The sequence below is a fragment of the Carassius auratus genome, chromosome 1 (assembly GCF_003368295.1).
Source record: "Carassius auratus strain Wakin chromosome 1, ASM336829v1, whole genome shotgun sequence".
NCBI classification, from domain to species: Eukaryota; Metazoa; Chordata; class Actinopteri; order Cypriniformes; family Cyprinidae; genus Carassius; species Carassius auratus.
In genome coordinates, this window is record NC_039243.1 from 17,641,114 (window position 1) to 17,666,324 (window position 25,211).

A 25,211-nucleotide genomic window follows, 5' to 3' on the forward strand; every position below is an offset into this window, starting at 1 on the left:
ATTTTAAGGTATTCAGAACAGAGCAACATAAAAATCGGAAAACATATATTTAACAAATTTCAATTTGAATTATTTCGTTTTAAAGTAGTAATTTAAAGCTAATATATATAATTTATTATTATTAATTTTTTTTTATCATGTCTGTGTGGCAGTTCACTGAGTTTAGGTTCATCATTGCGCATAAAGCACTCCTGTTCAAGACAGAGATGCCATAAAGCGTTTGTTTTCTTTATTTTATAAAAGCACAAAGTTTTGTTTATATTGTGAGTGCACAAAAATAAAACTAGACCCTTTAACCTTCAGAATGGTGTATTACTCTTACTTTTATGATAAAAAAAAATTACTGCATATTTTAAGTTGTTTCCACCGTTAGAAAAAAATACAATTGATCGGGCTGGCGTCTCCATGTATACTCCTAGAATCTGTGTTTTCATTATTATATGGTAGAGGGTGCTAGTACACATCTTCTTTACAGAATTTCCACAAAAAAAAAGACAAGTGAAGAACAAAAAAAGAAACAACAGATATTAACACATGTAATCTACCACGATCATCTGACATGAAACAGCATCAAAACTCTAACATTATGGAATAAAATGTCGACCGATAAAGAGATACTAATTACAGTCAAGCTTTGGGGTGTTGATCGACTCCATCTACGTTTTGATTATCATTCTGAATCCAGTTCATAGTCTTTTTTCAGCTTTTTGTTGAAAATGTTATTATAATTTTTTTAATGAAACTTAATACCCACATTAAAGTGTTAAAGTGTGAATTTCTTTTCTTCAACAAAAAAAGAATGCATGAAGCTGAAATATATATATATATATATTTTGTTGTTGTTTATAAGCAGATACCCTATTCTTTCTTTGGATGTTTTGTATGTTCAGATATTCATATAACAAAATATATACAAATTAAAACCTAAATAGGGACATAGTAGTATACTTAAAATATGATCTAAAGTTAAGTTCACTTATGAGTATACTTGCAGTATAAAACTACTAAACTAGTTTACAGAGACTATACTTCTAAGTGTACAGTACAAAGTATTTAATTAGTAAACTATCAGTATACCTATAAGTTAACTTTTAGTATTATTGCAGTACAAACTACAAACATAGAGGTCAACTAGTTGTGTGCTCAAAATTTGCTACTGTTATACTTAAAGTATACTTAAAAGTATACTTTTATATACTAGAAAGTGGGCCAATTTTGTCCCAAGGAGTATTGAAACATTACACTTACAAGTATACTACTAGAACGCTGATAATTGTATACTTGCTACATAAAGTATACTTAAAAATATACTTGAACTACTTAAGTGTACTTAATAAAATAAACTTGAAGTATACTACTTTTTGTTAAGGGCGCATCGCTTCAAATCACCTGTCCAGTTCAGCCAGAAATGACTCAGTCCACCGCATTTTTATTTGCAAGTTTTTAAAGAAAACAACGAATATTTGTTAAATTGCTAAAGTTGGAAAGTAACTAAAAGAGAGTCCACTCGTGAGGATATGGGGCTTAAATAATAAATTTAGCCCAAAAAGTACTTATTCAAAACACTAGCATATTACAAAGATAATACAAACTCAAAGATAACCCCCCAAACTCCGCCTATGGAAGTAGATTTATATTTCATGTCTCATCATTATAGCATTTTACCGTAAAATATAGGACTATTTATTGCTAACTATGAGAACTAGTTATTTTCGTTTATTATGTTATGACAGAGATGCATAATAACCACGTACCACAGAAAGCTACTATGGTAAACATTTGCAGTGCGCCAAATCCACAAGTACTGTGTGCCTCTGACGCTCGATAAGCCACACTATTGATGACAGTTTCTTTGGAAAATATTTTAGATTCTCTGTTAGGCTCGGCGACCAAAATATTTCTCTCAACCACAACAGTCATTCAACGAAGGGGGCGTGGTTACAGGATCACTGAAGCACCGCTGCTCGCCACAGTCAGCTGGGGAGAGGCATGCGTGTGCGCGCGCGCGTGCCGACCAACCGGGAAGCGAAGCGAAAGCCGAGCAAGACCCTGTAAAACGGAGCAGACTACAAGTCGAGGAGATTTCTACCCACTACATTCATTCTGTCCCCATCATGGCCGACCCAGCGGATGCGGAGGGCGCGGGGGGCGCGCGAGGCTTCGCCAGGCAGGGCGCGCTGAGGCAGAAGAACGTACACGAAGTGAAGAACCACAAGTTCATCGCGCGCTTCTTCAAGCAGCCGACCTTCTGCAGCCACTGCACCGACTTCATCTGGTGAGTATTGTGGAGGACGCAAAGGTGGTGTCGTATGTAAACGGCTGCGAAGGGCACAGGTGACACACTTGATGCTCGTGACAGGAAAAACAGCAAAGCGTTTGAACGCTCTCAGACATCCGCAGTGGTGTCAACACAAAGACGCCGAGCGCAGACGGAAAAGAAAAGAGTCCAACGCAGTGCTGCATCTCTACAAGACAGCCGATTTCAGTGTACTTATATGTTTATGCAATTACAGCACGTTTATTTAACCTCTTCTCTTGTTATAGTACGGACAAATGTTAACTGTCTATAACGAGAAATTCCTCGCGTCATGATTAAGCCATCATCACCATCTTCCTAGAGATGGATTTGGCGATTTTGCGGAATATGGCGCGCGCCTGCGCGTCTTCCTGCTGAGCGCAGAGGAATGCATCCTGAATTTGGTTTCTATGCTGTACTCTTCTCACACAGTCTCGTCTCTTTTGCAGGGGGTTCGGCAAGCAAGGCTTCCAGTGTCAAGGTAAAACTCTTTGGCCCCCTATAGAAATTTGAGTCTGTTCATTTTCAATGACTGCAATTGTTTATTTACTGTCACATTCAATTCAATTCAAGTTTATTTTTATAGCGCTTTCTACGATACAAATCATTGCAAAGCAGCTTTACAAAAAATAAATTTTCTACAATATTTAGTAGTAGCTTATCAGTGGTGACTGTCAGTTTATGTGCATATGGCAGAAATTTTCGGGAAAATTAATTAAAGACATAGTCATACAGACAATGAACACTATCAACAGAAATTATTATATGATGCACTTTTATATGATCTCATTTGTAGCAAAATTTGGTAGGTCTGTATGTTGTTTCAGGGTTAGCATCATCTGAGACCATACATTAGAGCTGCTTGCCCTTTGAATGCAAGCAGTGTTGCAAATAGGACAAAGTTTTGTTCTTTCATTTCATTTGCGTGTGTTTGAGAAAGAAATACAGAGGATCTTTTTGGTTTTCTAGTGGTGAGATGAAGAAATTGCCAGTGATAGTTGTCTGACTTTGGGAGGGAAAGCTGGGGTTAGTTGTCACAGCCAACATGCACAGTTCTACGTTTTGGCCAGTTAAGTTGTTAATTCATATGAAATTGTACAATTTCCTCTCGTACAATTAGGTTTATTTTATTAGTTTATATTATCTTATTACTTCATTTTTTTTGTATGGATCACATCGTACAAATTATTGCGAAAATAATTACGTTTTCTCACAATATGGGGTTGTCATAGTCTATACGCCAAATAATAATAGTTTGTTTCTCTATAAGCACATACCTTAATGTTTCTGCAGCAAAAGCTGTTTGCACAATTCCACCATTATTTCCATTCCACACAAAAGCACTGCTACAGAAAAACATTTGTAAGTGAATTGAACTTTTGCCTCTTAGCTTGGCATCGAGTTTGTCCTTTGGTGACAATTTCCCCATGTGAACTACAAAGTGAACATTCAGATACGAAATACAATATTCAGGCACAGTTGCCATGAATGTCAGAGCCCTTACTGCCATTATACTGGCATTTGGCAGCATTATCCTTAACACATCACCTCCTACTCAGATCATTAATGGGACGTTAAAAACTCACCATCCACAATAACTGCATTACAGTGCTACTTACTAAGACAGCAAATATACAGGTGAAAACAGGGCTAGTTGTGAATAAATAAAACACTCAAATGATCCAAACGTACTTTAGCCACTATGCTGTATTGAACTGCTTCGTCTAGCACAGGTGAAACTAAATACGTAAGACGCAAAGGATTTGGACCAAATCAAAGTTCAGTTACAGTACATGTGGGCTAGGCAATTAGGTTTAAGGTAATTAACAAATCAAGATTCCTCACCTGTCAGAATAAAAAGGAAACCTGTAAATCCTGGTGTGGATTTTCTCCATCTGTTCTATGGAAATGTGTAATTTCAGCAAATCTTTATCAAAGCAAAACATGTTAAAATGCTTCAAATAAATATTTAAGGGTTTCCAAAACATTTGGCTCACCTGATTCTGTCCTCGTTTCAAAATAAGAAAGACGTGAAAAGACGTTTTGTGATTTTTAACTCCGATCACAGTAGTTAGTTTGTCATCTACGTGTTTTAGCACAATGAGTTCTGCACAAATGGACTGCTTGGCTTATCTGCGGAAATAACACCTCGTTCCCATGTTCCCTGCCTCCACATGGTCTCCAACAAATTCTACATTTATGGAATTGATTAACATATTTTATCAAACTTAGAGCAACATCTCTCTTCCATGGCTCTTTATCTTTGCAATCTCTAATATTGTGAATTATTATTATTTATTTATTTTACACTTGGGGAAATTGAATCATTAATTTTCTTATAGTTCATTCCTCTGGCATCATCTCATGTATCTGAAAGCCTGCCAACTTTAAATCTTTGCTCTGTTTTACATCATCTAACGCCATTTTGTACAGTATGTTGGCATGATGCTATTTGTAAATAATTGCTGAAATGCATAACCATAAAAAAAATTGCATACATTTGTTGCAGTTTTTATGTTTATGAAGTAGGACATATTGGCTCTGTTGATATATTTATAGTGAGGGCCGGCCAGGGCTGTTGCTGATGCAGCGATATGTTAACAGTTTATGTTTATCATTTACTTGACACACATATAAATGCAAGTGTAAAAGACATAAAGACTGATTAAACAGATCATAGATCATCAGACCTCCATCTTGGTAATGTTGCATATGTACAGACTGAACAGATAACAGCCTGCTATTCCCAAAATTACACTTCTGTATTTAAGTAATAATAAATCTGAGTAAATAAATAGAGTTTTGTTACGTTTAGTCCATGTCTGTTAGCTTTGAGACCATTTGTATGATAGTATACTCCTAAAAACTGACCAAATCAACCTTTTAAGTGGGAAATACCCCAACAAAGGACAGAAACACTGTTCTAGCGATTTCATGTTTATTTATTTTTTTAAGTGCCCCTATTATGCCATTTCCAATATTGCCTTTCATGCAGTGTGTAATGTAACTGTATGTAAATGTAAACAATCTGAAATGTTGTAAGTCTGATTAATGAAGTTATTTTCTCCCAAAATAAAGAATTGACTCTGAACAGATGAAACGAGTCATTAGTCATTAGTCATTAGAATCCCACTTTACACATTTGTACCTATGTTCTATGTTGGCCGGCCGCAAACAACGCAACAGACAACAACAAACACGACATTCTACTGACGACTGCTTCTCTAATCTCGTGGAGTTCAATGCGGGATTCACAAAACGCTTGCTGTTGAAAGATGGATCAGTGTCCTGTTTACTTGGACCAGAAAATGTTTATATTTTCTATAGAGCATTTAAAATACAGAACTATTGAAATTGGCGTATCGTTTCCGAAACGTGCTGCCGTAGACCGGGGTGGGGAACGTTGAACCTGGAGGGCCTGTGTCCCTGTAGCGTTTAGCTCCAACCCTAATCAAACTCACCTGAACAAGCTAATCAAGGTCTTCGAGATACTGGTAGGTATTTTTTTTTCAGGGTTGGAGCTAAACTCTGCAGGACAGTGGCCCTCCAGGATCAACATTCCCCACCCCTGCTGTAGACCAATCACAACAGGCCAGGCCATCTGACCAATCAGAGCAGAGCAGGCTCACGGCAAGGAAGGGTTTATAGAGACTGAATCTTTGAACTGCTTCGAACAAATCGTTTTAGAATCGCTGGAAAGTGAGGCGATATTAAATGCATATTTTGAGAAAATGAAAGCATTTTTTTGACCTTGCTTGCATGTAGTCCTATTGTAGGAGACTCCCAAAACAATATTAGGAATCTTAAAAATGGCATAATAGGGAAACTTTAAATTAATAATGCAAATATTACCAGGTAAATTAACATTAAAATGGACAAGAATAACATATTTACATCTAATACATAATACTTTTTTCATCTTTAACTCTTTTTATTATTTTTTATTTTGCTTGTAAGTATTTAGTATTGGTAGAAGTAAAAAATAATAGGGAAGAGTGATCTGTAAGAGCTGTGTGTCCCTGACCTGCTTCAGGTAACAAAGAGATCAGTCTGATTCCAGCACAACAGCTATTTTTACCATTTCATTTTACTGGCAAATACCGGCACTGGAGATTGAAGTGACGAGAGTGAGGTGGTGCATAGAGAGGCTGAGAATGCAAACAAGAGGTTGGAGTAAATGATACTGTTCGAAAAACCACAATAAAATAATATGTTTGAAATTGTACGAAATGCTTAAAATAATGCCATTGTTGCAGGTATAGCCAAATATAGTACTTTTTGTAATGCCATCATATTACATAATACATACATGACTGATCTTTCTACCACTGCAAAACGTGTACTTGTTGTGCAGCTGCGTGCATGTAAATCTATAAACCCAAACAGGTACAGTAGGTCCATATTAAATTACACAAGCTTGAACAAGATGGAACAGTGGCAAAATGAGATGTGTTTGAGAAAAAAAAATAGCTGTTGCTTTCATTGTTATTCATTTATGTTATTATGTTATCAATTTATTTCATAGCATTTATATGTAAGTTTAGAGGTTTTATTTCTATATACTTTCAGTTGAATCAAAAATCTTTGTTAAGTAAAAGATCCATGAGCAAAAATAAGTGCAAGCTAAAAGCCAAAAAATGTCCTTTTAACAGAATTTCTGTGGGTCTTAAAAAGTCAAACCACCTTTCCACAATTTAAGACCTTAAAAAGGTCTTTATTCTGAACAGAAAGTCATATATTCGTAGTCATACCATTGCATGTTTGTCTTCCTCAGTATTTTTTTTATTATCTAATCATCCTTAAATCAAGATATATTTACTTGAGATGCAAATGTGTAAAATTTAATATTGACAATTTTAACAAAAGTAAGTGAGTTTATGCTTAAAACAAGAACAATTATCCGTCAATGGATTATGAAAACTTGTTTTCCCTTTTAATTAAGTTGATTTTGTTCTTTTTTGATGTTTACATATCATAAACTCAGTAATTTGATCAGTTTTCCATAACACATGGATTCTTACGTAATTTCTGTACAGTACATGTTATTTCCATATTCTAGTGGTTGGGACCAGAGCTGTTCAAGCCTTAAGCAATTCTTTTCTAAGTAAAATTAATTAAAACGTAAATGAAATTAGTTGGAAGTTGTATTTTTTTTTTTTTTGGCAACTGAAAACATTAGGTTGTAAATTAAACGAATTACTAGTAGAACTGTTTTCCTGTGCACAATTATTAAAAGCTGTGAGTGGTTGCCAGGGCATTGTTATGTGGTTACTAAGGTGTTCTTTTTAATATGTGGTTGCTTACTAGCCCAAGTCAGCATATTCCATTAAGTCTCTATAATGTTCTGGTCTATAGTTATGGCTAAGGTTCAGTTTGTTCTATTCACTCATTTGTCTAATGAAGCTTGTCCGATCAAAAAATGCTGCCACTCAACAGACAATGACTGCAAGGTAGACGGTAACATTTAGTTTACAGTAACATTACAACTAAATGTGCATGACCTCTGCCCTATTGGGACACTGGATGCAATGTTTGGAAATGTTATGATGGTGACTGCATGAACATTGAGGTTGCTTTGAGAGTTTTAAAGGAACAGACAAACTGATAGCAGGCTTTGTTACAGAAGCCGGTCATCACTGACTGCATGAACCTTCTGTAATAACACATCGGTAATGACTGGAGGGCAATAATTGAATGCAAAGATATAATTAATAGGGACCTTGACTCTAATTAAGATGCATAGCTGTGGGATTTAAGAGATTTTATAATGAATATGTCTGAAGGCCTGTTTCTGCCATTTGTACGTAGTTTGTGTTCACTGTAATTCCTTTCATTAGTAGTGATTGCAAAACAACACTGAAGTTAAGTGTTCTCAATTTCAAAGCTGATTTTAAACACAATTTAGTTTGTTTTTGTATGATGTTTGATGCAATGTCAAATCTGTCTTGTAGAAAAAGCATCGCCTAAATGATTAACTTGTATTGTCCCGCTTGCAGCATGATAAACAACACGTTATGTAAATATTGAATATATTATACACAGAAAACAATACTAGAACACTCAGATTCCGTTTTAATCACTGGAGCTGTCACTGCAAGTTTTACACTGTTTCAAGCACCCATTTGTGCTATGGACCCCTGTAAAAAAAACCCATTATAATTAACGAAGCTGTCAACATTGCAAGAAATATTATTTACTTTGCATCCACTCCTTGCAGAATTTATTTGTCACAAATCCAAAATAATCCTTTTCGCTTTTGCTATTAAAGCTTCCGGTGTCAGGTGATGTTTCTTCAGCTCTCGTTTTCATGCGCCACTGCAATCACTTTTTAATAATTGTACTGCTCTGCCTGTTTTTAATGTAGTCTGGGTCTTATTTTATTACCAAAGCATAGTTTTCAAAATGAGAGTATGTCATGCAACCTATTCGTGTTCAGATCAACATAATCTGGCTTGCTTCTATCAAAAGACAGGTGATTGTGCACCAACATAATTTGAAGTCTCATTCAATTGAATGCATAGCCTTTGACATAAACCCAAAAATATAAGGGAAGCTTTTCTCTTCCTTTTTAAACTTTGCCTGTTTAGCCTGTTTATTCTTTTATCCTAACAGTGCACATGGTTGAGTTAAATGCATTCTATTACTTGCATATAGAATTGTATTGTCCTGCTATGGGAGTAGATCTGCAACGCAGATAACAAAAATATGTTCTAAGAATGTTTTTCCACTGTTCCCATTACGTTATAAAAATGTTTCTCTGAGCATTCAAAAGTGTCCCTTGTTATATATGTTAAAAAGCATTTTTTCATCACTTTTTTTGTGCAAATGTGGGACCTGAGCCAAATCTAAGGACAATCCTAGAGCATTCTAGCAACCATCAATTCAATTCAATTCAATTCAGGCTTAGTTTGCAAGCTTGAGTAGTTCATGATGCCTATGATGCCATATTAGTCTGCCTAATGCAAGAGCAGTTTTTCTATAACTGCTGTGCCATATTTAGGGTTTGAGATGCACCAAAGGTCGAACTTCTTAATGCTTTGCAGGTCTAAACTTGCTTAGCTTCCAAAGAAAACACGTCAAACATGTCATGGTTGGAACTTGTGTCTTATCATAAAAGTGCACAAATGCGTAGGTGTGAACTGCCTAAGCTGTGCCACTTCAGTCATCTCTGGTCAGAAACAAAGTTTGAGAGAAAGCTAATATGCCATATTATATTTTAAGCTCCTATAACATTGAACAATATAAATATACTTCTATAACAAGTAGGGAGGTCAGGGAGAAATGTGTGATGTCAGTGGGCAAGTAATTATTGGGAATACTTAAACGGTTTGCATTTTACATAAATACGTGAATATAAACCAGTTGTTTGTACTTGAATGGTTGTACTTTTTTTTCAGAGCACCACCTCAGATGTCTTTGGTGAAATTTGCCTCATTTTACATGCTTTGTAAAAAAAAAAAAAAAAAAAAAAAAAAAGTACTTTTAAAAGCAAATGAAAAGGCATGAAGAAAAAAAAGTTATGAAAAGGAAATCTGTATTATTTATCCTTTTGATCTTTCAAAATAAATATATATTTTTTTTATTTAACTTTTCCTTAAAATCATATTATTAAAGTATTTTTTCTATAATGCAAATTAGGCACAATTATTTGTTGTCCTAGAAATTATGATTCAAATCTCTGAAGATCTACATTCCCATTCATATTTACATTTGTTAGCACGCCAGGTTTACTAGAAACATGGGATTATCCAGCCATAACTTCCTGATTCACAGGAATATAAATATGAGGTAACATTAGGGCCAAATTTCCTTATCATCCACCACTATGAGAAAAAAACAAAGAACATAGTTTTGATGTGCAGCAACAGATTCTTTAACCTTTTTAAAATATGAAGTCAGGAAAATAGCACAAAATAGAAAATCTAAAAATCTAATCTAAAGCATTGAACATTTCCATTTCTACCATTATGACAACAATGAAGGAGTTCCAATCAACAGGAAATGTTACAAATCTGCCTACATTATATTGTCTGCATTTGTACTCGATGCAACTTAAGGAAGATAGTTTGAGTGAGTGCCAAAGACTCTCCCAGGATCACAGCTGGGTAATTGCAGAAAATGGTTGAGTCTTGGGGTCAGAAAGCCTTGGTTGGATCTTCCAACAGAAAAAGTATCTGAAAAGACCATCAAAATCAACACAAAAATGGGTCACTGAACACAAAATAAAGGTTCTGCATTGGCTGTCCCAGTTCCCTGACCTGAAGCCTATAGAAAACTGAAGAGAAATAGTATCAACATGGAGCTGGGAATCTGAATGGTCCTAATGGTCTCTGATCTCTTGTCAGGTATTCTCCAAACTCATCAGGCATTATAGGAGAAAGATTTTATTTATTTATTTATTAATAAAGGATCAAAATGATTAATAGTGCATATTTATTTCCACAGACTTCTTATATATATATATATATAGACTGGAAACACAACGTTAATCTGTAGTTAAACCTACCTCCTGATAGGTATACTTTAAGGCTCAATTTAGTCCTGAAGTACGTAGCTCTAGTCTTCCTCCGGGAAATCAGCTTATTGAATTCTGGACAAGACTAAGTTTAAAACTACTTAAAACCATGACAGAGAAAGCAGATTTCTGTTAATATGATTTAAAGGGTTGTTTTAGTCTAGTACTAGGACTTAATCTCTGTCCGGGAAACCGCCCCATATATGATGCTAATGTCACAAAAGATTCTATTTCAAATAAATGCTGTTGATTTGAATTTTCTGTTCAACAAAGAATCCTAAAAAAAAGTGCATCACAGTTTCCACAAAATAATAGGCAGCTGTTTTCAGAAATGTTTAAGTTTACCATCTTAAAATAAATTCTGAAGGATCATGGGGGTAACACTGTAGACTGGAGTGTCTTTACCACCTTTACCATCACAGGAATAAATTACATTTAAAAATATAATAAAATAGAAATTTTATTTTGAATTTTTATAGCCTAACAATTCTTGATATTACTGTTTTTACTATATATTTTGATAAAACAAATCCAGTCTTGAGAAGCATAAGAGACTGGTTTCAAAAACATAAAAACAAATCTTACCAACCCCAGACTTTTGGAATGCAACTGTATATAATCACATGACAAAAATTGTGTAAGTTTTGCCAGATAAAGACAGCTGCACATTTTACCCTTTGACACATCTTACCCCACTCTTCTCTATATGTGTGTAATTGTGATATTGTGAAGAGTTAAACTGAGGCAGACTACAAACTTGGCATTTAATGCAGAGAACAGTTCCACACTCTTTAACCCTTAGGTCTTGTTGCTAGGCAACAGCTGGCAGATTACAGAGGGAATGTCCTGGAATGCTTCTCAAGAAAAGGGGAAGGGTGTGCCGAATATAATAGACTGTTTACATGTGAAGGGGAGATCCTTTAGCTTCAGTTATCTGCTGTGACTCAACCGTCGTTGCTTTCTCATTTATGTAATTCCAACTACAGGAATTTATGCATAATGTCAGTGCATGCCAGACTGCGGCTCCCTCCCTCACATCTACTCATGTATATATTTTTAAGTTCTGTTAAGTTCGGCCAGCTGTTCAGAAGGCTAAAACTTACACTAAATGTGTGTGAAATAGATATATAGGTAGATAAATACATACATAAAGAAAAATCATCTTTGTGAAAGAGATTCGCAGTGAAATCACAGATTGCAACAGTTGCCATTGAGTTATCAACCTCATAAATAATTTGTCAACAATACATATTTAATAGTCCAGTTAATAATGAATGCTAGATCCCAGTGAGTAAAGTCTAAGGGCCTGTAAAAATTTTTGTGGGAGTGTGTGGGTGTGTGTGTGTTTGTGCTTATCTGATCGTTGTTTCCTTAAGGCTATCAAGTCATGCCAGTTTTTTGTCAGTCAACTTTACAATTCGTTTAGCATATTTACTGAAAAGTATGCTTTAATATAGGCAAGAAGTCTATTAAATAATATTGACGGATACAGCTTTTGATTTTAATCATTTTAAAATTAAGATTTTATAAATGCTTGAAGTGTTTTTTTATTGTTCATTCATAATCTAATGGTAACAAATGGAACCTTTTTTTGTAAAGTGTTACCAAATAGGCTTCTAGATAACACTTTCAAAAACCTTCCTTAGTTGACCTTAGTTGATGCATCAACAAGCATAAATTAACATTGAGCAATACATTTGTTACAATATTTATGAATCTTAATTAATGTAGAGACTTTCACTTTTCTTTGATGTTGTGGTGAAATATGACTGGGGTTATTAATGACACACTAAATCACTAAATCTTTAAGAGCTTCCTCCTAATAGTTAAAAAAATGTGTGTGTGTGTGTCTATATATATATATGTGTGTGTGTGTGTGTATGTCTACAAGTTAGAGTCCTTCTAACAAACTACTCTTCCCAAAATCCATTAACAAGATAATTTTACTTGAAGTAACACTGCATGTGATATTTAGACTTTTTGACAAGTGTATTTTGTTTTTCCTGCACTGGCAGATTTGTTCACTTATCTTATCTTTAACTTGTTTGTGCCTGAAACAGAAGGGGAAAAACAACTGTTAGTGAATAAGACAAAATACACTTGTATGAAAGATATGCTAAATATCTTAATCAGTGTTGCATCTCGAGTAAATTTATCTTGATTCACAGATTTTAGATATTGTAACCGTACAAGTAAAGGCTAGAATACACTACATGACTTTTAAAATCTGAACAGATCACTGGGCATCATAAATACGAAAACTGTCCATCATAAACGACTGAAGATCATACACTGCCAGACTTTCAAGGTGTTCCAGTCACACTGAACTCACACGGAAACATGTGCATTGTTGAAATGTTTAGTGTGTTATGTTATTTTTGACATAATGCTAGTTTTATTTGTATACATAGATTTAGGTGTGAATGTCACCCTTTATTTAACCCCCATCAATAACTGTGGCAAATATGAACATATTTAGGGACCAAGCACTGAAGGTGCTTAGGCATCTATTGCATACATTTGTTTTCTTATTCTTTGTCTTCTGCTCTTGTAGTCTATGGCAGCCCATAGAACCACTTACGGGACAGTTTGGCACACAGATAGAGAACAGTCTCAATATCAACCATAGCAAATCTAGAGTCTCTATCTCAACCTTTCGAGCGCTACCAATAGGCCAAATTTGAACTCCTATTTCTCATTTATGACGTTTTAACCGTAAGGTCTAGAAGCAAAATAGTTTTTTCTTCTGATTCCTTGTCTTATGCCAAATGTATACCTAAAATAAAATTTCTACTGGTCAAGATTTTTCCTTCGCAATTTTTAATTATTTGAACAATCTACCTTTTCAAACTCATCCTAGGCGGTTTGTCTGAATTTGATCAAAATTGGCTCAGATCATCTTCAGACAATGCTTGCAAAAAGCTGCCAAAAATTTCCACCACCAATAGGCCAAATTTGCAATATCTTTTTAACCATAAGGTCTAAAAGCAAAATTATTTTTCTCTGTTTGCTGTTCTCATACAGAGTTGAATGCATACCAAAAATAAAATTTATACGGGTCAAGATTTTTTGCAACTTTTTGTAAAAAAAAAAATCAGCTTTTTTGAACGTGTCCTAGACAATGGGCCAAATGTAACCAGAATTTGCTCAGATTATCTTCTGAGCATTCTAGCAAAAAAAGTTATCTAAAGCTTTTTGATATACCAAACCATTTATGTAACATGTATTAATGAATTTGAAGTTTGTGCATAAATTTACATGAGGCTACATCTCCGCAACGGCAGAAAAGCGAATTCTGACAAAGCTTGGTATGTGTTACAACAAGTATTTACCTGAGGTAATATAAGTAGTTTCAGCACATCACCACCTACTGGTCAAAAGTCATACAAATTTGACATTCCTAATTAGAATTTATGAATAGTTTGTCTGAAACAAGACTGGTCTCGTTAGATTTGGAACGGTATACCGAATAGAACGATACCTAATTGTTCTATGTCTGCCTTTTTGGGTATCAACCATTGTGAGTTTGGTAGTAAAATGCTGTATCAACAAATGTCTTCAACAGGGTTCTCCAACCCTGCTCCTGGAGAGCGACCATACTGCAGAGTTTCAGCCATTGCTGTTGCTTTTCATGTTTGGATTTACCACAGAATTTGGGGTTTTGGTGACTTGAAAACATAAAGAGAGTATTAGATTTTCTGAACATTTGGTTCTAGCTTTAGGTTGTGAGGTTTATGATCAAATAACAGTCAAATTGGGTGATTAGGCAAATATAAGCCGGAAGACAAAATTCTTGGCTCAGGTTCAATGCATATAATCCATTAAGACTCAACATGTACATGATGAAGTATGAGTACATTTAACTTGCTGATAGAGTGGTTTCACATTTTGCTAATGTGTAGATTTAGCGTATTGTGTAGAAATAAACCTGTGACATGCTTCTCAAACTACTTAGATTCATGTCAGTGTTGTTACTATTAACTTTTATAGTTAATTGAAATAGACTTGCAATGTCAGGACATAATCACAGGTTTAACAAATATGTAAAAAAATAAATTTTTACAAAAGTTACCTACTGCAACTTTAAATTATTTTAAGCTAGTTGCCAAATCAACATTTCTAAGTTTCATTATTTCCTTACATTTATTCTAATAATAATAAGTTATAATATTAATATAATTTATGTTGCACTTTATTTTACAGTACGTGTACTAACATGTACTTATAGTGAACTTACAATGTATTTATCTAAGAAAGTTCTGGTAACACAAGGTAACTACATGGGGTAGGGGTAGGTTCAGGGTTAGTACCTAGTTATTACATAGTTATTGTAATTACTATAATAAGTACATATAGTATATACATGAGAAACAGGACTGTAAAATAAAGTGCTACCAATATGAGACAGATAATCTGTGAAAAAATCAAGCTCCTCTGGCTCCTCCCAGTGGTCCTATTGCCATTTACAGAAATACACCGCTCCTGGTAAAAAACAACCAATCAGAGCTGCGGTCCGTAACATTTTTTGTGTTCAAAATGTACAAAATGTATATAATAAGAGAGTACACCATGAATCAATTTCCCGAACCGTGTTTTTAGCCTGTCCTGAATCACTAGGGTACACCTTATACTCCTTCCGGTTTGTCACAAGTTTCGGAAAGTTTTTTTCGAGTATGGCTCTGTGTGACGTTAGATGGAGCGGAATTTCCTTATATGGGTCCTAAGGCACTTCTCCAGGTAGAGCTCGATCTCCCGTATAGCACAGACATTTCACTGATCAGAGCGAGAGCGTCGCGAAAAGTCACAAAAGAAGTGTGTTTTTGGTTGCCAGGGCAAGACAACCCTGCACAGATTACCAAAAAAAAAACAGCATTAAGGGACCAGTGGATGGAGTTTATTTTTAAAGAGCATCAACGAAGTTGTGCAAGTGTTTTTGTTTGTTCCCTGCATTTCGAAGATGCTTGTTCACAAGACCCAGTTTGACGACGGATTTGAGTATCGTTTATTTCTTAAGGATGATGCAATCCCAACGAAAAAGGGTCACGATCGTGTGTTGGAACCGCAGGCGGTGAGTAAAACTGCTTCAAATATCTCTGCCTCCTTGTTAGTGCGTCCCCTCCCATGCCAGAGACCCGGGTTCGAGCCCCGCTCGGAGCGAGTCGTTGCTGCTGCTGCTCTCGTTCAGTTTCAGCCTCTGGATCTGATTCTGGATCATAAATAAACGGCTGAATCTGACTGTAAGCCATGGTTTGTTTTGGATGATGGGTTTTCCCTCACGGTAATGTCACAGCTTCCACATGATCTCAACGCAAAAGCCTATTCGCGCTTGTGATTCTTTAGCTCCGCCCACACGTCACGCCTCCAGCCGGTCGTGTTTTTCCGGGAAAAATCGGTACAGACTATCTTTCTCTTATGAATATAATAAAACTAAAGACTTTTTGGATTTATGAAGGATGCAGTACTACTCTATATGTACTCAAGATCAACAGGATATTGAGTGAAAACGAGCATTTCACCCCCCTTTAAACTACTTAGATTCAAGTCAGTGTTAACTTTTATTGTTAATTGAAATATTAGAACTTAGAAATATTCAAATGTAATATTTATATAAATATATAAATATTTAAACTTAAGTAAAAAATATACAGATAAAAATAACTTTAATTGACCATAATTTTAAATTAAAATGTCTAAATAAAAAAAGCTAAATATAAATATTATTAAAAAGAATAAAATGACAAACTTGTATAATGAAATTGTTAAAAATGGAAAATATACAAATAGAGCTTATTTTAAAACTATAATATTATAAGTAATGCTAAAAGAACTATGATTCATTTTAGCAGCCAGAAGCACAAATGTCCTCTATCTCAAGCTCTGAAGATGTAACTCCTTAAAAATATCAGTTGGGAAATAAACAGTTACTCCAAGAAGTATTGAGATGCACTTAAATATATCTGAGTGTGACTGCATTAGATCACAAAATATCAAACCACGTGGCATCTGCAAACAAATGGCTCAGCTTTACTCAGCACTAACAGAGCAGTGTAGTTTGTCACATTTCCTATCAACCTGTTACACTAACATTTGACAACCTGAAAATACTTGCTGTATTTATTCTGTACAGTATATCTGTTGTTTTATCATTAAAACCTAACACACTTTCTTAAAAGTTTGCCAATGCTGTGCTTTTGTAAAATAGGATGCTATTTAATTGATATCTAGTTGATATTTTGCCATCTAATACAATGATGTACATATGTTTTAATGAAGTTCTCTTTCTTTCTCTCTTTCTCTCTCTATCTCCCCAGTATGCGGTTTTGTGGTCCACAAACGCTGCCATGAGTTTGTTGCTTTCTCCTGCCCTGGGGCAGACAAGGGCCCAGCATCAGATGTAAGTAAAGCCACCCTCATCCACCCCCTTTCTGGCTTCTCTTGCGAAATCTTTTCTGATAGTGAAAAACACTTCCTTTTCAGTTGAAAGAAACTTCTTCCTGTGACTAAGCAGTACACATACTCACTCACACACTTATTCATGTATATACCCTGCTTGGTGAGCAGTTTAAATATTTATTCAGTGGTAACTGATTATGTACTGTTTAATGAAGCCTAACACTAATCATGTTCCTCTTGTGTTTGCTTGCATTATATATTCACAAGCAAACAGGCAGAGACATCAGTTTTCTCTTCTCTAATCTCTATTTATAACCGCGCTTCCTCCCTATATGTGTAAAAGCAGGCGCACATGCGCATTTCCTGTGTTGTGCTTTGTTTCTGCTTTGCAGCCAATTATGTTGGTTTTCTGTGAATGATACTGTACTTCACAAGTGAATTTGTTGAATCTCTGTTGTGTGATGCTGATGTGTAGGAAAGCTTTGATTCTTGACCCCCTCGACCATTGACTCCTTTACAAAAGCTTGAAGTCAGTGTCAGCTGCTGAATAATTAACTTGATTTTGTTAAATTTGCACTTGGGGGAATCACTTCTGTAGCTGCATTTTATTTCTAATAGTAATCTCTGCAGTACATTATTTATTTGGGTCTCTACATTGGCGCCCCCTAGCTGTAGGAATTTATCACACCATTTCACATATTCACTGCAATTTTTTTATTTTTTTTATTCCTTCTGGTGTATTTTGCTATCAGTTGCAGTGCTTACTTTTTCAATATGTGGGTGCAGCTGACCTTTCTCTAAACTCAAGTTTATTGAACTTCCTATAGGATTGAATGGGTGATTTATGTGAATTTTCATTCAAATGTTCTCAGAAATTGAACAGGTATTAGTTATACTTGAGCTGGAATGAACTGTGGCATTGCAAAGCATTTTTATCTGGCTTTTTTTTATGAATCAGAGATCATTGTTGAGGTAGTCTCTTAATTTGAAAATAAATATGTTTTTGTTGTGTCACAGGACCCTCGCAGTAAGCATAAGTTCAAGGTACACACATACTCCAGCCCCACATTCTGTGACCACTGTGGATCTCTACTGTACGGGCTAATACACCAGGGGATGAAATGCGACAGTGAGTCTAAACCCACACACACACACACACACACACACACACACACACACACACTGAACAATGAAATCTCTCATACAGACCTCTGCTGGTTATGACCATGCATTACATAATGAACTGTTTGATCTACTTATCTCTTTGATCCTTTGGAAATGATGCAAGAAATGTAAATTTGCATTATGTATGAGACTATAAATCCTCTTACTTATGTGTTTTTACTTATGTGTAACTAATTAAAAGACAATTAAAGTTTGAATGCCTAAACGTAAATATAAATATTCTATACTGTAAAATACCATAAATTTGGGCATATATGAAAATATATAGTTTTTGGATCTTTAAACTACTTCATATGCAGTATATACATTTGTTTATTAAGCGTTCTGTGCACGTTTTAGTTCTTTGTGTGTCTGAACGTGATTGTGGTTGTGTGTGTGTGTGTGTGTGTGTGTCATGGTGTCTGCGGTGATTGTTTGGGCATTTCTTAGTAAGTAGTGAGTGAGAAACAAATGCTGCATGTGTAATGCTGTCAATCTAATTATGTGTGGTTTTCTGCAGCTTGTATGATGAATATTCATAAACGATGCGTGGAAAATGTTCCCAGCCTGTGTGGAACAGACCACACCGAGAGGAGAGGACGGCTGCATCTCAGTGCTAGTATCACAAATAATGTTCTCACCGTGACCGGTGAGTTCTCACTCACACACTCATATTTATATAAAATAGTGGAGACATTCCACTGACTTGTAATGATCTCAGATTTAGCCATTTTAGGGATTCACAACACCCTACAGCAGGGATGGGAAACTGGCAGCCCATTCAGTGTCTTTTAGAACAGCCCACTGAATCATATTAGACTTGGATGATCTATTTTAAAATGTTTGAAAAGTAATCCAGGGAAAGATTGCTTTCAGTTTATGATGTTAATACATACTCCAAGCAGGACGCGTTTGCTTGTTTCCAGTTGCTCACTGTATTCATTACAGCGTAGGAGGATGTGTATGGGATCAATTTTCCACAGAAAGTATTGCATTCACAGATAAAAATTATTAAATGTGAAACCAAAGTTTAAACACATTTGAAATCATATTGCAAAAAACTGAAATAGGTTGTTTTTTGTGCACTTTCCTCTCATATTTGTATTTTTTGTATGCTTATGCTGTTTTCCCTTTGCTCTTGTTTCCATGTTCTGCGCTTGCTTTTCCAAATGTTTTGGTTAGAGTTTCATGTAAAGTATGGCGGATTTAAACGGGTCATATGATGTTGCTAAAAAGAACAGTTTTTTGTTCATTTTTGAAATGCATCGATTTTTACAAAGCTCATCGTTCTGAAAAGTGAGGTGTACTCTGATTGGCCAGCTATCCAGTGCGTTATGATTGGCCAAATGCCTCAAGCGTGTGACGAAAATGTTATGCCACTTAACATACTGTGATGCTGTCTCCCAGCATGTCGAGACAAAACCAATAAAACCCATTGCAAATGAGGCATTTGTAGCATCCAGTGGGGACATAATTACTGATTATAATGACTTATACTGTCTTTATTTGCATTGCGTTGTATCACGCCATGTAAACATAAAACCATGTCTACATTTATGATCGGAGAACCTACCAACAACAAGCGCTACACTACAGTTCTACCAGAAAGACTCGGGAGATAGAGGAATGTACGAAGCATACATTTATTGACAGCTCAGCGAGCACAATTATAAATTTCTTTGGCGGAAGGCCCCGTCCATGGTTCGTAATCCGAGGGTAGCGAATCTGCATTTCCTGCCTGAAGACGAAGGCAGGGGCGCAGCAGACCCCCCCTGGAAGGTAAGGACAGGACCATCCTGGTGGTGGTGGGGAGGGTGGAGGTTGTTGTCACGTTGGCATCTGCGAACTCAAACATGTGTAAGTACGATCTTTTATACAGGAGTATAAAGACGTGATTGGATAATGATGAAGGTAATTAGTGACGAAGTGATTGAGTCTTCCTGGCAGAACTTAGGCTAAAGCTTCCATTTCTACCAGAAAGACTCGGGAGATAGAGGAATGTACGAAGCATACATTTATTGACAGCTCAGCGAGCACAATTATAAATTTCTTTGGCGGAAGGCCCCGTCCATGGTTCGTAATCCGAGGGTAGCGAATCTGCATTTCCTGCCTGAAGACGAAGGCAGGGGCGCAGCAGACCCCCAAAATTAGGTGGATTATGAGACCTCCAGACGGGGCCAGCCTTCCCCCCCAAAAAAAGTAGATGAAGTATACCCACCAGTTGTGAATCCTAAGGTTCCTGGAAGAAATAGAAAGAGAGTTAGCATGACCAGTATAATGACGTTAGATTAAACTTCTTAAGTTTTACAGAAATAGGCCAGACACAGACAGCAACGATAGGCAGGACACAGACAGCCACGATAGGCAGGCATGGACAGGCCTCGTTAGACCAACAGAAATAGCCACGATAGGCAGACAAAGACAGGCCTCAATATACCAACAGAAACAGCCATGATAGGCAGACACAGACATGATAGGCAGACACAGACAGGCCTCGATAGACCAACAGAAATAGCCACGATAGGCAGACACAGACAGGCCTCGATAGACCAACAGAAATAGCCACGATAGGCAGACACAGACATGATAGGCAGACACAGACAGGCCTCGATAGACCAACAGAAATAGCCACGATAGGCAGACACAGACAGGCCTCGATAGACCAACAGAAATAGCCACGATAGGCAGACACAGACAGGCCTCGATAGACCAACAGAAATGCCACGATAGGCAGACACAGACAGGCCTCGATAGACCAACAGAAATAGCCACGATAGGCAGACACGGACAGGCCTCGATAGACCAACAGAAATAGCCACGATAGGCAGACACAGACAGGCCTCGATAGACCAACAGAAATAGCCACGATAGGCAGACACGGACAGGCCTCGATAGGCCGAACATAAATAGCCACGATAGGCCAGACGCAGACAGCCACGATAGGCAAACGCGGACAGGCCCCAATTGGCCGAACATAAATAGCCCGATAGGCCAGACGCAGACAGCCACGATAGGCAGACACAGACAGGCCCCAATAGACCGTACATAAATAGCCACGATAGGCCAGACGCAGACAGCCACGATAGGCAGACACAGACAGGCCCCGATAGACCAACATAAATAGCCACGATAGGCCTCACGCAGACAGCCACGATAGGCAGACACAGACAGGCCTCAATAGACCAACAGAAATAGCCACGATAGGCCAGACGCAGACAGCCACGATAGGCAGACGCAGACAGGCCTCGATAGACCATACAGAATAGCCATGATAGGCAGAACACAGACAGCCTCGATAGACCGTACAGAAAAATAGCCATGATAGCCAGACACAGACAGGCCTCGATAGACCATACATAAATAGCCACGATAGGCCAGACACAGACAGCCACAATAGGCAGACGCAGACAGGCCTTGATAGACCGTACAGAAATAGCCATGATGGCCAGACACAGATAGGCCTTGATAGACCATACAGAAAAATAGCCATGATAGCCAGACACGGACAGGCCTCGATAGACCAACGGAAATAGCCACAATAGGCCAGACGCAGACAGCCACGATAGGCAGACACGGACAGGCCTCGATAGACCGTACAGAAATAGCCATGATAGCCAACACAGACAGGCCTCGATAGACCGTACATAAATAGCCACAATAGGCCAGACGCAGACAGCCACGATAGGCAGACGCAAGACAGGCCTCGATAGACCATGATTAGCCACGATAGGCAGACGCAGACAGACCTCGATAGGCCGTACATAAATAGCCACGATAGGCCAGACGCAGACAGCCACAATGGCAGACGCAGACAGGCCTCAATAGGCCGTACAGAAATAGCCACAATAGGCAGACACAGGACAGGCCTCAATAGACCATACAGAAAAATAGCCATGATGGCCGGACACGGACAGGCCTTGATAGGCCGTACAGAAATAGCCACGATAGGCCAGACACAGACAGCCACGATAGGCAGACACGGACAGGCCTCGATAGGCCGTACAGAAATAGCCATTATAGCCAGACACAGATAGGCCTCGATAGACCGTACAGAAATAGCCAGGATAGGCCAGACACAGATAGCCACAATAGGCAGACATGGGACAGGCCTTCATAGACCGTACAGAAAAATAGCCATGATAGCCGGACACGGACAGGTCTCGATAGACCGTACAGAAATAGCCACGATAGGCAGACACAGACAGCCACAATAGGCAGACATGGGACAGGCCTTGATAGACCATACAGAAAAATAGCCATGATAGCCGGACACGGACAGGTCTCGATAGACCGTACAGAAATAGCCACGATAGGCCAGACACAGATAGCCACAATAGGCAGACATGGGACAGGCCTTGATAGACCGTACAGAAAAATAGCCATGATAGCCGGACACGGACAGGTCTCGATAGACCGTACAGAAATAGCCACGATAGGCCAGACACAGATAGCCACAATAGGCAGACATGGGACAGGCCTTGATAGACCATACAGAAAAATAGCCATGATAGCCGGACACGGACAGGTCTCGATAGACCGTACAGAAATAGTCACGATAGGCAGACACAGACAGGCCTTGAAAGACCATACAGATATAGTAACACCACCACCAGTAATTGCATGAATTTACCTGATTAGTTACAGGAGAGCTTGCTGAGCTTCAATAATGGTTTTGAATCAGGTCTGATGTATGATTCAAATGCTTCGGAAGACCATCTGCCCATGATCTTAACAGCTGATGTAGAGATCCCTCATTCAGCTGCTGAAGTAGCTGCCCCAATTCTGAATGAATGGCCAGTAGATAGACTGCAGCTTTGAGAACAGTGGTTAAGTGAGTTCTAAACAGCCTTGGAAAGGGGGCTCAGTTAGGAAAAATAGAGCTGGTGCGTTTTAGAAATTCTAGGTCGGATTTTTAAGAAATTTCACCATGCAGAGAAGGGACAGGATTATTGATTTTAGAATTGTTAAGGTGACACCAGAACCTTGCACATCGGTTTTTGAGTGCTTGAGGAGAGTGTGAAGAATTTTTGGTCCGAATCATAGATCTGAAGGAAATGCCGCGAGCAGGATCACATTGATTGGTTTGAAGTGAATTCCCCTGGAAGCATAACCTGTAGAAAGCAGATAAACACTGCCTCCAGAAGAATATTGAGGTACTTTGAAGGAAGGCCGTAGCAAATGGAAGTAATTCATTTTGCAATATGGGCAGGGTAATAGGCAGACATTTGTCTTTAATTTGTTGGAAGATTTAGCTAACCCCTCAAGTAGTAATAGAACTGAATAACCAAAAGGCTTGAAAATTTGATTATAAAATTTAGCGTGGATTAGATGCTGGCAAGGAGTCTGCGAATAGAGAAATTAAGATTGCGATTTTTTTTTTTTTTTTTTTTTTTTTTTTTTTTTTTTTTTTTTTTTTTTTTTGGACAAGAAAGGAGCAACGGTCGAAATTAGAATAGGAACGCAAAAATTGGAAGGAAAAACATTAGAAGCGGACCATGCAAACGTGTAGGCTTGATTGTAGAGGGAGCGACGCCTTAGAAATGTGATTTCCAGCTGACGTAGCACTTCGTTTAGTATAATATCTGCTAACGGAGGGCAGACTGAAGAATCCGGGTTGGCTGAGGGCACAGCTGTTCCCTATCATAGGTCACTTCGATGCTGCGGTGACGTCACCACGTATGGGAACACCTCTGGTGTGACGAATGTCTGAAGCCCTATACCATCCCGCCAATCCTATTGGCCAAATGGCGCATAGCACCACCCTGCGCATGCGCACGCATGATATACCTGGGTGCAGCGCGCCATTTCGCTCAGATTTCATTCCTTCAGGAATAGCGAATCATCTGTGCCCTATCATCTCGCGTTCTCCAGCGATTTTCTTCGAGCAGTGTTAACTCCTCTTTCGCGGACGCGATGAGTCAACGAAAGGTAAGAGCCGTATATGGGTTTATCACAGGGAGGCACTCATGAGAGATTCGTTTGCAGCCTCTCTCATGTTCTCTCTGTGATAGCCTACGGCTATGGTAAAATAAGAAAGTAATCCGCGCTCTGGAGTCTATTTCTCAGTCGCCTCGCGTCTAACCCCCACCGTTCGCTTCTGCGGTCGCCGAGGCCCCGCACGAGGTGTTGGTTAGGGGCGATATGTGCGGCTTGACTATGAGTACAGTGATGCACTGGATTTTTCCACTTGCTCGCTCTCCCCTACTCGAGCGCGTTAATCAGAGCAGTTTGCTTTATACTATGTTGTCTACCGCAGCTTCTACTCAGAGTAGGCTCTGACCGGCATAAGCGGTTCTCTCCCTCCGAGCGGATAGGAGAAACGCGCTTCCCCTTTTCTCAGTGTGCTAATATGTGGCTATCCACGCGGTGGATAAACTACCCTTCTCACGGACCTCCACCAAGAGGTTCGAGGTCCTGGAAGCAGCCTTATCGGCGCATATCACGAACGGCGCGGGTTTTTGCCACGATTTAGTGACATGCTATTATATAGCGATGCCGTTTGACTACCTCTCTAGCCGAACGGATCGCGCCTAACTCCGCCGCGACCTAGTCTCGTCTAGACGTATCGAGTCGTGTCTATTTCGGGAAAAATTTCATTCTCTTATTACGGTTCTTTACGAGAAGCCTCTCGTTCTCCCCCACGCTCTAACATTGACTGTCTCGCAGCACAAGCACTTCGAGCGTCACTGAACTGAGCTGTTATTTGAGCGCCCCTCAGACACTGCACAATTCGTCTTCAGAGTTTGAGGGACGGCACAAGAGACTGGCGAATTTGGCCAGTTTATGACGGCTCACACAGCTGCCGCGTTTTCGCTAGCGGCGTGGCCTTATGTTTATCTTGTT

General features: G+C 38.1%; 1 protein-coding gene across 2 annotated transcripts in view; it reads left to right on the forward strand.

The window, feature by feature from the left end:
* Positions 1–1,949: 1,949 nt before the first annotated feature.
* LOC113093357 (protein kinase C beta type-like) overlaps positions 1,950–25,211 on the forward strand; it is a 46,198-nt gene continuing 22,936 nt past the window's right edge. The window contains exons 1-5 of one of the 2 annotated variants that reach the window (XM_026259223.1): positions 1,950–2,275; positions 2,746–2,777; positions 17,123–17,205; positions 18,222–18,333; positions 18,889–19,017. In XM_026259223.1, coding sequence (XP_026115008.1) covers positions 2,115–2,275; positions 2,746–2,777; positions 17,123–17,205; positions 18,222–18,333; positions 18,889–19,017 — 517 coding nt within the window. In that variant the 5' untranslated portion in view covers positions 1,950–2,114. The remainder of the gene's footprint in view (positions 2,276–2,745; positions 2,778–17,122; positions 17,206–18,221; positions 18,334–18,888; positions 19,018–25,211) is intronic. The other variant, XM_026259188.1, reaches the window with a different exon arrangement.